Source organism: Heptranchias perlo, chromosome X (genome assembly GCF_035084215.1).
Source record: "Heptranchias perlo isolate sHepPer1 chromosome X, sHepPer1.hap1, whole genome shotgun sequence".
NCBI classification, from domain to species: Eukaryota; Metazoa; Chordata; class Chondrichthyes; order Hexanchiformes; family Hexanchidae; genus Heptranchias; species Heptranchias perlo.
Window position 1 is genome coordinate 7146479 of NC_090370.1, and position 12691 is coordinate 7159169.

Genomic DNA, 12691 nt, shown 5'->3' on the forward strand with positions numbered 1-12691 from the left:
GGTGTCCCCTCTCTGGGTGAAGAGGGAGGTGTCCCCTCTCTGGGTGAAGGGGGAAGTGTCCCCTCTCTGGGTGAAGGGGGAAGTGTCCCCTCTCTGGGTGAAGGGGGAGGTGTCCCCTCTCTGGGTGAATGGGGAGGTGTCCCCTCTCTGGGTGAACGGGGAATTGTCTCCTCTCTGGGTGAACGGGGGGGTGTCTCCTCTCTGGGTGAACGGGGGGGTGTCTCCTCTCTGGGTGAACGGGGAGGTGTCCCCTCTCTGGGTGAAGGGGGAGGTGTCCCCTCTCTGGGTGAAGGGGGAGGTGTCCCCTCTCTGGTTGAAGGGGGAGGTGTCCCCTCTCTGGTTGAAGGGGGAGGTGTCCCCTCTCTGGGTGAAGGGGGAGGTGTCCCCTCTCTGGGTGAAGGGGGACGCGTCCCCTCTCTGGGTGAAGGGGGAGGCGTCCCCTCTCTGGGTGAAGGGGGAGGCGTCCCCTCTCTGGGTGAAGGGGGAGGCGTCCCCTCTCTGGGTGAAGGGGGAGGCGTCCCCTCTCTGGGTGAAGGGGGAGGCGTCCCCTCTCTGGGTGAAGGGGGAGGCGTCCCCTCTCTGGGTGAAGGGGGAGGCGTCCCCTCTCTGGGTGAAGGGGGAGGCGTCCCCTCTCTGGGTGAAGGGGGAGGCGTCCCCTCTCTGGGTGAAGGGGGAGGCGTCCCCTCTCTGGGTGAAGGGGGAGGCGTCCCCTCTCTGGGTGAAGGGGGAGGCGTCCCCTCTCTGGGTGAAGGGGGAGGCGTCCCCTCTCTGGGTGAAGGGGGAGGCGTCCCCTCTCTGGGTGAAGGGGGAGGCGTCCCCTCTCTGGGTGAAGGGGGAGGCGTCCCCTCTCTGGGTGAAGGGGGAGGCGTCCCCTCTCTGGGTGAAGGGGGAGGCGTCCCCTCTCTGGGTGAAGGGGGAGGCGTCCCCTCTCTGGGTGAAGGGGGAGGCGTCCCCTCTCTGGGTGAAGGGGGAGGCGTCCCCTCTCTGGGTGAAGGGGGAGGCGTCCCCTCTCTGGGTGAAGGGGGAGGCGTCCCCTCTCTGGGTGAAGGGGGAGGCGTCCCCTCTCTGGGTGAAGGGGGAGGTGTGTGACATCTTTATACTTTCGTTCTGCCCACTTTTTTTATGCATTCCAAACTTGTGACCATTAAACAAGTGGGAAAGTTACTGAAGAAACAAGTGATCAATGAAATGTAAGAGGCACACAGTAGCATTTAAAGACTACTTTAATAACATGGTATGAAGACAAAGAATCTTTTCTTGTTGAATAAGATGACACAGATGGAATGGAGCTTGAGAGCATGTAGTTGGACCACAGGATAGAAATGGAGAAGCTTTGCTTTAATCGAAAGAAAGAACTTGCATTGATTGTTATGGTGCAGGACATCCCAAAGCTCTTTACAGCCAATGAAGTACTTTTGAACTGTAGTCACTGTTGTTATATTGGCAAGCGCGGCAGCAAATTTGCACACAGCAAGATCCCACAAAACAGCAATGAGATAAATGGCCAGTTAGTCTGTTTTGGTGGTCAAATGTAAGGAATCTTACAACACCAGGTTATAGTCCAACTGTTTTATTTGAAAATCACAAGCTTTCGGAGGCTTTCTCCTTCGTCAGGTGAGTGTGGGTGAAGGGGGAGGTGTCTCCTCTCTGGGTGAACGGGGAAGTGTCCCCTCTCTGGGTTAAGAGTGAGGTGTCCCCTCTCTGGGTGAACGGGCAGGTGTCTCCTCTTTGCGTGAAGAGGGAGGTGCCCACACTCACCTGACGAAGGAGGAAGCCTCCGAAAGCTTGTGATTTTCAAATAAAACAATTGGACTATAACCTGGTGTTGTAAGATTCCTTACATTTGTCAACCCCAGTCCATCACCGGCATCTCCACATCATGTTTTGGTGGTGATAGTTAAGGGAGGGATGTTGGCCAGGACACCAGGAGAACTCCCTGTCCTTCTTCAAGTAATGCCATGGGATCTTTTATGTCCACAGGAGCTCGCAGAGATTCGGTTCAACATCTCATTTGAAAGACGGCACCTCCGACAGTGCAGCACTCCCTCAGCACTGCACTGAGGTGTTAACCTAGATTATGTGCTCAAATGCTGGAGTGAGACTTGAACTCACAACCTCTGACCCAGAAGCTGGAGTGATACCAATCTAGCCCAGGCTGACACAACTGTAAATGATGGGGAGGAACCAATAGCATTAATATACTGAAAAGCTGTTGGTGATCAGACTGCAGCACTGTGTATCAAAGGTGTATTTATATCACAGGAGGTAAAGTAGGCAAATGTGAAGATAAAACTGATGTTACCCGAGGGTGAACTAGTCGAGTCTCAGCACTGTACACTGGCAGGGGTTGAGGCCCAGGGTGAGGCCTGTCCCAAACACAGATCAGTGACAATCAGTTAGGGGCTCTCACAAAATCACCACTTACCACTTTTCTTATTTATTGATCCAACAAAAAGATGACTTTACATATCACCAGCGATGCCCACATCCCATGAATGAATAAAAAGAAAATATCGGGGAGAAAGAATTCCTTTTCTCCATCAACGTTGATGCCTTTTTGTCTGGGTCTTTTCCCTCTGGAGTATCGGCACTGAATCCATCCTAGGAACATGTGATAAAAGTTGTCTCGTGATGATGGTTGTTGAGATTCAGAGATCAAATGTGTTGCGACAGGCTCAGTTGTGGTCCTCTCCACGGTATAAAACGATCAGATGTACGTATCCAGGAAATGTATCCATCCCATAAATTACATCCATCAGTGGCCCCTTTGTGTTTCCCCCCAGTTGACTGACAGGTATTCAACATTTGACCAATAAATGTGTATACGTCGCCCTGTTACAAACACTGCATCCAAACCTTGGATTTGCTCTTTGGATATCCTGTTTCTGCTATTAACTGATTGTTGACACGCCAGTATTGATCCCCCCTGAACAAGTAAATCTTGCCATTTTTCCAAGTGATTGCAGCATCAAGGTTTGATGGAGCTCTGGTGAACAGGTTCCTAATTTTCTTTGGATAACTGCTGAGGTCGTTCCACCTGTTTTCATTCCACTGCCAGTAGCCATCGCCCTAAGCAAAACAGATGTCCTCTTCAAGTATTTATCCAATTCCCTTTTGAAAGTTACTATTGAATCTGCTTCCACCGCCCTTTCAGATTGTGCATTCCAGATCATAACAACTCGCTGCGTAAAAAAATGTTTCCTCATCTCACCTTTGGCTCCTTTGCTAATTACCTTAAATCTGTGTCGTCTGGTTACTGACCCTCCCACCACTGGAAACAGTTTCTCCTTATTTACTCTATCAAAACCCTTCATAATTTTGAACACCTCTATTAAATCTCCCCTTAACCTTCTCTGTTCTAAGGAGAACAATCCCAGCTTCTCCAGTCTCTCCACATAACTGAAGTCCCTCATCCCTGGCACCATTCTGGTAAATCTCCTCTGCACCCTCTCTAAGGCCTTGACATCCTTCCTAAAGTGTGGTGCCCAGAATTGGACACAATACCCTGGCTGAGGTCTAACCAGTGATTTATAAAGGTTTAGCATAACTTCCTTGCTTTTGTACTCTGTGCCTCTATTTATAAAGCCAATGATCCCACATGCATTTTAAGAGCCGTATCAACTTGTCCTGCCACCTTCAAAGATTTGTGTATGTACACTGCCAGGTCTCTCTAGTCCTGCACCCCCTTTAAATTGTACTATTTAGTTTAGATTGCCTCTCCTCATTCTTCCTACCAAAATGCATCACTGAACTCAATGTAAAATATGCAAATAGACCACGATACTCTGCTTATGTGAGGGCAAACTTTACTTCCACAATGATTATAATGCCTGTCTTAATGCTCGTGGTGCTTTGTTACTCAGGTGTGGGGTGGTCAGGGAAAGGGCAGATCAGGATGTCTCACTGCTCTGAGACTTCCCTAGAGTTGCAGATTGTTGCATCAGATTGGCAGAGAGATGCAGGAAGCTGGAGTGAGATGGAGGGTGTCACAAAACTCTGGGACCCTCTGGAGTCAGCAGACCAGTGTGTTGAGACAACCCTGGGACCTGAAACTGGCAGATTCTAGTGTCGTGCAGCTCTGGGACAACAACCTACAATTCATGGAGTACGATTATGAAGCAATCACTCGTATCATTATGCAGAAGGTCAGAATCGACTTAGTACATCTAATTGTAACCATCTATTTAATTGCCTGACACCATTGTGGGAGCACCATCACCACACGGACTGCAGTGGTTCAAGTTGGCCCACCGCCACCATCTCAAGGCAACTAGGGATGGGCAATAAATGCCACCTAGCCAGTGTCACCCACATCCCAGAAATACATAAATAAACATTTATTTTCACTGTGGTGACAAATACAAAGATTTGATGTGATTATAATTAATTCTGCTGTAAAATGACCTGTACTTGATTTCACCACCTTTTCCTGTAATTACATAATGAGTCTTACTTTCAGCTGAAACTGTTTGGGGCTGGACTGTACAGTATGTGTGCCAAAACTGTTTGGGGCTGGACTGTACAGTATGTGTGCCAAAACTGTTTGGGGCTGGACTGTACAGTATGTGTGCCAAAACTGTTTGGGGCTGGACTGTACAGTATGTGTGCCAAAACTGTTTGGGGCTGGACTGTACAGTATGTGTGCCAAAACTGTTTGGGGCTGGACTGTACAGTATGTGTGCCAAAACTGTTTGGGGCTGGACTGTACAGTATGTGTGCTGGAACTGTTTGGGGCTGGACTGTACAGTATGTGTGCTGGAACTGTTTGGGGCTGGACTGCACAGTATGTGTGCTGGAACTGTTTGGGGCTGGACTGCACAGTATGTGTGCTGGAACTGTTTGGGGCTGGACTGTATAGTATGTGTGCTGGAACTGTTTGGGGCTGGACTGTACAGTATGTGTGCTGGAACTGTTTGGGGCTGGACTGTACAGTATGTGTGCTGGAACTGTTTGGGGCTGGACTGCACAGTATGTGTGCTGGAACTGTTTGGGGCTGGACTGTATAGTATGTGTGCCAAAACTGTTTGGGGCTGGACTGCACAGTATGTGTGCCAAAACTGTTTGGGGCTGGACTGTACAGTATGTGTGCTGGAACTGTTTGGGGCTGGACTGCACAGTATGTGTGCTGGAACTGTGGAAAGATCATACCTTAAAAATGAAAATCTGTCTGTTGCCCTTCCACTGGAAGGCAGCCTCTGGGTTAGGAGGCAGATCATAAAGTGTCACTGATTTTGGAAATCCTTTTTGCAGAACAAAGTTTCTGTATCTCCACATTTTATCACCTGTAACAAAATTGGAATAACATGAACTAACCTTTGAAAACGCAGCTTTCACGATATCTTGCTTTCTTTCAGTGAATTTATCAGACTGAATATTACCACTTATTCAATTACAGAAAGCTATTATGGGCTCAGTGAATGATTAGCTGAGTCGTACAGACTAAAAAAATCCCAGGTTCAATCTCTGCGCTGAGTCAGCTGATCTCAATTGGGGCAGTGCTGGGGCTGCGACAATTGGCCTCAGTGCCCGTTGAAGCAGCCCTGCTGGCGTAGGGATGGGTAAATCGGCCAAGGTTCCAGCTCCTGTTCGCCATCAAGTAGCCCCTGCTAGGATTGTGCTTGTGGATATAGGGGAACGACAGTATTTGGTTGGATTGTGATTTCCCACCCCCCTCTTTTGCTCAAATTGCCTGCCGACACTCATTGTCATGACTCGGGTGTGAATAGTTATCACGAGGTGGGGACAATATTGGAGGGGGCCTGGTGCTTGACCTAACAGGGTGTCAGTGCCTTCAGGAGAGGAGGAGAAGAGATAGGGAAAAAAAGGAAGATGACGTTGATAATTTATCTTTTCATCCATTAAAATTATTATTTTTGAAATCAACACTGAACAGCTGTTAAGAGTCCTCAGAATTTTACAAACAGCTGCAGCACTAATATTTACCTGCTGATGGTGCTGCTACACCTGTCAAACTCCCTATTCTCAGCAGTACCACGAGGCACCTACAGGTACTGCAACCTTGAGCCTCAATTTAAAGTGATACAGGAGGGACTCTGTGGGTCAGAATCTATCAGTGATGGTACAGGAGGGACTCTGTGGGTCAGTATCTATCAGTGATGGTACAGGAGGGACTCTGTGGGTCAGTATCTATCAGTGAAAACTGGAGGGACTCATTTGATACCCACAGGTGCAACTTTTAGCAAGGATAATCAGGAGTTGAAATCCTGGTTGAGGCCAACTGGAGCACCCGTGGTGTTGCACCAGCTAACTTGATGCAGACCAAGGACTAAACCTGGGTCCTTCTGGTCTGTTTGGCTCAGTACTACACTACTCATGCTTTTAACCACTGAACCATCTTTTTCTTATAAAAGCAACTGCACAACTTGAGAAGCCAAGCAAAATGGGCATTTGTCTTCCTCTCGCCCATCATTGAAGTCTTTAGCCAGCCTTACCTTTAAAGAAGTACGTTCTCCCTGTGTACTGTGAGTGGACGGCAGCATCCAGATTTCCAGGTAATTCCTTCCACAGTCTGTTGATTTTTATGGGATTTCCAGCACCATAGTAATCACTAACGATCCAAACGTAATCGCCCTTGAAAGCATACCCTTTCTGGCTTGAACCTAAAGAGAAAACACCGCAATCAGTAAAATGCAATTATTCACAAATGTATGGTACTCTATGGTCAGTCAGGTCGCTGCCAACCTCTGTACATGCAGTGTTTGTGGTCTATGAGGCTGCGCCTTCCACTCTGTGGCATGAATGTTAGTGCTGTAGGGCTCTGTGCCACTGTCCTGCCCTGGACAAATCAGATCTTGCAAAGTCTCATCCCCAGAGTACAGTGTGAGATCAATTATGTTGAAAAAGAAAGACTTGCATTTCTATAGCGCCTTTCATGACCTCAGGACGTCCCAAAGCGCTTTACAGCCAATGAAGTACTTTTGAAGTGTAGTCACAGTTGTAATGTAGGAAATGCGGCAGCCAATTTGCGCACAGCAAGATCCCACAAACAGCAATGTGATAAATGACCAGATCATCTGTTTTAGTGATGTTGGTTGAGGGATAAATATCGACCAGGACACCAGGGAGAACCCCCCTGCTCTTCTTCACTGCAGGATCTTTTAAATCCACCCGAGAGAGCAAGTGAGGCCTCGGTTTGACGTCTCATCTGATAGACAGCTCCTCCGACAGTGCAGCACTCCCTCAGTACTGCACTGGGAGTGTCAACCTAGATTATGTGCTCAAGTCTCTGGAGTGGGGCCCATGACCTTCTGACTGAGAGGCAAGAGTGCTACCAACTGAGCCATAGCTGACACGTATCCTCACTAACAGTGTAGGGTACAGGTGATCAGAATATGGTACGACTGATGTTATTCTACACAGTGGCACCGTCGCCCACCACTCATTTTCATCTGAAACTTACTGAGAATGAAGGCGTCGAGGTCTGCCATGCAGGGATCTGGTTTCCCGCTGGTCGGTGGCATTGATGTGGTGAAGTTTGGTGCCACTGATGTGGTGATGTTTGGTGGCACCACGATGATTGACTCGCTGTCTGCCTCTCGTTTACCTGGGGAGTTCCCAAAAACAAGACGATCAACATGTTCAATACATTCCTGGTAACTTACAAGGATGGCTGATTCAACCCCTTCATTAATAGAGAGAGCCTCAACCAGAAAAGCCCTCAGAGAGGCCTCAGATTCAATCACTGGAAAGTGCTGAGATCACTGATCTCAGTTGGGGCTGTTATAATTCACCTCAGTCTCTGGGCTAGGGAGAGGAAGATTGAACAAATGTCATAAAGACAAATGGCTGTTACTTACCATATAAAGCTTGTATTCCCTTTATGTCATCTGAGTGTAGCTTGAAAAATGGGTTATACCCAGGGTACAGTGGTGCCATTAGGGCACTGTCGATCTTGGAATGGCCTAGTCCGAGGACATGTCCAATCTCATGGGCTGCAACCAACCTCAGGTTTGTCCCTCGATTTGTTCCTTCTGTCCAGGTCTCATCTTCATCAAAATGGGCCCGCCCATCCTCAGGGGTAAAAGCATGTGCGAGGGTCCGACCTAGAGAGAAAAGTGAGACACACATAGAATTCAAATCGGTTTGAAGTAAATTCTCTGTAAAAAATGGGATCCATGACAGTCTGAAAAATAAGCAGCATCATCTCTTTCGGAGATCTTCCCCACTGCCTCCAATCTAGTAGTTTCTCAACCTTACTTTTACCTGTTCAGTGCTACAAAGGGTAGCACTGAACAGGTAAAAGGCTTATCTTTCAGTTTCTAGTTCTGACGAGGACTCTGTATTGATATAAATGCAAATATTAGTCTATCAGAAGAGGTGCTAGTGAAGAAATTTGAACCTCTTCCTATCGGTTGTCTGTCCCACATATCCTCACATACTGCTGGAGATGTTTGCAGTAACTGTAGGCTATTTCCCTTTTTAGTGGACGTTCAAAGGCATCATTTAAAAACTGATTCCAGTCTTTCTCTTTTCAGATGCTGCTTTGTATTTCCAGCATTTTCTGTTTGATATTTTACATTTCCAGCATTTGTAGTTTTTATTTTCATCTCTAATGAGTGATTCTTATTTCTACTGACTGAGAATTGATAGCTCTATCATCCACTCAAGTAATTGAGAAAGTCCTGAATAACTGGAGGGTGGGGAGAAAAAAATGGCCTCACTCTGAACTTTCAAATTTATACCTGGATTTGATTTGCTAGTACTGCACAACTGAAAACACCCTTCCTATTGCCAATTTTTGTCAGTCTGGGTTCTGGTGCTTTTCTCAACTAAATTCTTCATCAAAAAATCCAAACCCAGCCTAATTGAAACCATTGAGGTCAAAGGTGAGTTCAAATGTTTGGCCCATAATCAGGTTCACTCCATTCATAACTCGCTTAGGCTTATACTGCTCCTGAAACAGATCTCACTCCTATCTGTTAGCTACAGGGCCCTCGCAGTTCTCCTACCTGGCCCATCGAATCGCACGTTATCTCCATGGCTTCCCCGAGCAAAACGGATCGTAATGTCAGCTCGTCCACTCTTGATTGCTTGAAAAGTGAGGGGAGTGACATCACTCCAGTACTTGAATGCTGTTTGTATGGCTTTTCCGACCTCACTACGAGTCATGTCTGGTGTGTAGTTTAAGATTCGATATGTTAAATGTTTTCTCCGCCAGCGACCTGCAAAAGAATGCGTAGAGTGACAATTCAAGCTACGGAAAAGCACTGCGACATAGAATAGTAGAGAGAGAATAAAGACTGAGAAATGAGGAATGCAAGAGGGAGAAGAGAAGGCAGAGAGAGAGAGAGACAGCGAGAGAAAGCTGGTGCAAATGAACGGACTGAGTGGTGACCAAGGGAAATGAGGGGGGTGGGGAAGAGAGAGAGAGAGACTGAGGGATGTGAGAGAAAGGCTGAAGGCAGGGAATGGGAACGGGCCACGCATAGACACAGACACTAGCAGAGAGGTGCTGAAAAATAAGAGAGGGAGAAGGGTATTGAAGGCTGAGACAGAGACATGCTGAAGAATGACATTGCAGTTGTGAAGAATTCCCCAAAACTGAGCAGCAATTATTGCAGTCATAGGCAATGGGCAAATTTGACCCATATGAAGGAAGCTGCATGTTGAAAGACTAAATAGAGGCCAGGAGTAACCTTAAATGGGTAAGACAACAAGAGGGAAACTCTCTCAACTTCTTTGTGGGTCAATACTAAACAATCTGCATATTAGCAATACATTTTATATTTTCATTGGAGAAAAAAAAGGAACTTTAAAAATCACTAGGAAAGAACAAATATACCTAAAATGGAAAACTTTAGAATCTTGTGATTGACAGTGTCCTCCACTCCACATCTGGGCTGCCTCATAATTTCCAGCGTGTCTCTGTCCAAAGCTCCAGTGGTGGGCAGGCCGAACATCGACTGCAAAGACCTGGAGACAAGGAAGGGAATGTGAGAATGAAGATGGTATGGGAGGCTGAGAGAAAGAAAGAGAGGAAGGGCAGAAAAAAGGGGGGAAAAAAATCAAAGCAGGAAGTTTTTGCTGATCTCTGTTTAGCTGTACTGGAACGCTGGATAAAGTTCATTTCAGCTTGCTGAATAACTGATTCTTTGCATTTTCCTCCCCCCTCCACAAAAGCACTGTTCCTGTTGGGTTACGGTTGTACAGGCACTTTTCCCCCCCTCTGGTACCTCGCCCAAGTAGACCTTCCTCATGTGTGAGCCCAAGCAATGATTGCCAGCAGGCTATTCAACTGCAGGAGGCATCATATTCAAATCCAATCCTGCCCTGTCATCCACACACTGCCGCACTTTCAGCAGGGTTTATTAGAAAGTGATCAGGAGTAGGATGCCTGGCTGATTTTTCCCCTCCCTTAGACATAAATTTGTATACCTACGTATGTATATACTAGACAATGGGGGTGAAATTGGTCTTTGGCAGTAGTGCGGAAATGGGCAATAGCGACTGGCAGCCCATTTTATACCGTGCCCGATTTTGTTTAGCATTAAAATCAAGGAAAAAGAAATTCGGGCACGATGTAAAATGGGCTGCCGATTCGCTATCACCCGTTTCTACGCTACCCCTGTGTTCAAGTATACACATGCATGTTATGCTGTTTAAAGGTTAATCCTTGCCCTGCTGAATGTACAGGAAGTCCATATACTGAAGTGGGAACAATGAGTGTGACTAGCTCTTCAGCTCCCTGCTGAATAAACAGACTTAAAATTGTGCCTGGCCCTGTGATCGTTACACCCCTGAATAAACAGGAATTCCACATAATTTGCCAGAACAGGTCATTTTCACTCTTGGGAATGCGAGCAGTATTTTGCGATACCTGCCAAATGAAGTATCCAACAGTAACTCAATACTGGGGAAACAGTAATAATAAAGGTCTGAAGCCCAATAATTGTTTGCATGTGTTCCAGCTGGAGTTTCAACAATGAAGAGGAGAGTTGAAGAGTTATCAGTCTCTTCATGCAGCCTCGTGGGAGTGTGATTGAGAACTTCCTCCTTAAGAATTCAGGAACTGGTAGAGCCTCAGGGATCTCGGACTAAGAACCATTACAAATAGCTAAAATGAATGTTCAAAGCAAGATTTATTTTCATTAAAAATAGGCAAGAGATCGTACTTTGGAATCTGTTCAAAAACATGATCGTTAAGAAAATGACACAATGATGGATATAAGGGGTGATCTGCAGGTCACGCCCGCTATCGCCCAGTTCCACGCTACCCCTGTGTTCAAGTCTACACATGCATGTCCCATTGAGTCTAGAATATAGCTCCCATATCTTGGGAAACCCTTCTAACACCTGTCTCACTCTCCTGTAACAATGCAATAACACTTGCATTTACAGAAGGGTAAGTTTTCCGCTGCTATGCTCCCGACGCAGTTTCTTGCCCGCTGAGAGCACACATGGGAAAACTGCGCAGGTGCACCCCATAATTTTCTCTACACCACGTCTCAAAGTACTTCACATATTATGTAGGTCGGTGCAATATCCAGTCCGCACCAGCAACTGCCCACAAACAGTCATGTTAACGAGCAGTTAATCTGTTTGTTGGTTGCATACAAAACTTTGGTCAGGACTTCCTGGACAGGCTACGGTAAAAGATTTGTGGTCTGATAAGGTGATCACACTCTCACCTCTAGCCTCCAGTACAGGTGTGGCCAACCTTTCGCAACTGAAGAGCCACGAAAATAACATTTCATCTGACAAAGGGCTGGAGGTGTTCAAGACCGTTTAATGTCACCATTTGGTTCCTGGAAGAGTGACTCCAAAAGTGGGTGTCTTCTGCTGTCGGGTCTACAGAGGCCCAGACCTTTATGTTCAGGAGCTTCACTGACAGCATAAGAGCCATGCATCTGCAGCCTATGGCACTCTGGTTCGGTAAAAGGGCCTTAAATTAAAATATACTACTGGATAACCAGTATGGATGTTTTAAGCATTAACTAGGGCACGTGGCTTTTGTTGAGTAGAGTTGTGATAAGAAAATTCCAGTCATTATTTTTAATGAATGGTCCAAAAACTGCAATAATCTCAGTAACTAACAAGAATTCACAATATGCTACAAAACGCAGTCATTTCTGATCCCACCACTTCTAAAACACCACCACTATTAGCAGTACTGGTATGCCATTTTTCCAGGGTTTCTGTGCCTCAGGAACCGTGATGCTCCCTACAAGGACAGCCTACAATTGACCACAGTGCTCCTGGACTAGGGTGGGGAAAAGCAGCCAGGATTCCTGCTCCTGATCGCTACCCCATGTGACCTGTTGGAAGTGTGGACTTTGGGTGAGGACAGGATTGGACTCGGCTGTGGTGCCTCCTGCAGTCAAATAGCCTGCATCGTACAAACTCATAAACGAAGAACGGCCACTTGAGCATGGTAATGAGTCAACAGGAGAGAAGAGAAGACAAAAAATATGGTTCTGTAGACAAAGTGAAACTTCAGTTATTTCAAGGATACATGAAACTTTCATAAATTTAGTTGTGGCTTAAAAATGGGGCCATTTGAAAGCCAAAAAGAAAAAAAAAAAGCTTGGCAAAGAGGATTGCAGATAGTGGTAACTCCTCAAGGAGAAGTGGCCCCTCTCTGCAGGTCAGTCAGCATGACCCTGCTGATGCTGCTTCCGGGACCTCTGAGCATGGAAAAAAAGCTCCTCTAAATATTTATATCATTGCTTTT

The 12691-nt window shown here is 46.6% G+C and overlaps 1 protein-coding gene across 17 annotated transcripts in view; it reads right to left on the reverse strand.

The window, feature by feature from the left end:
- Positions 1 to 12691, reverse strand: part of LOC137307229 (partner of Y14 and mago-like) — a 155343-nt gene that overhangs the window by 106391 nt on the left and 36261 nt on the right. For 14 of the 17 annotated variants that reach the window (XR_010959082.1, XR_010959081.1, XR_010959076.1 and 11 more), the window contains exons 3-8: positions 9803 to 9933; positions 8970 to 9182; positions 7818 to 8063; positions 7421 to 7564; positions 6453 to 6620; positions 5149 to 5282 (exon numbers count right to left, since the gene is read on the reverse strand). Coding sequence is in view for 2 of the 17 variants with exons in the window: in XM_067976654.1 (XP_067832755.1) it covers positions 2836 to 3069; positions 5149 to 5282; positions 6453 to 6620; positions 7421 to 7564; positions 7818 to 8063; positions 8970 to 9182; positions 9803 to 9933 (1270 nt within the window). In the remaining 15 variants the exon portion in view is untranslated. Of the gene's footprint in view, positions 1 to 1822; positions 3070 to 5148; positions 5283 to 6452; positions 6621 to 7420; positions 7565 to 7817; positions 8064 to 8969; positions 9183 to 9802; positions 9934 to 12691 lie in introns of those variants that run through there. The other 3 variants (XM_067976654.1, XM_067976653.1, XR_010959071.1) reach the window with 2 other exon arrangements.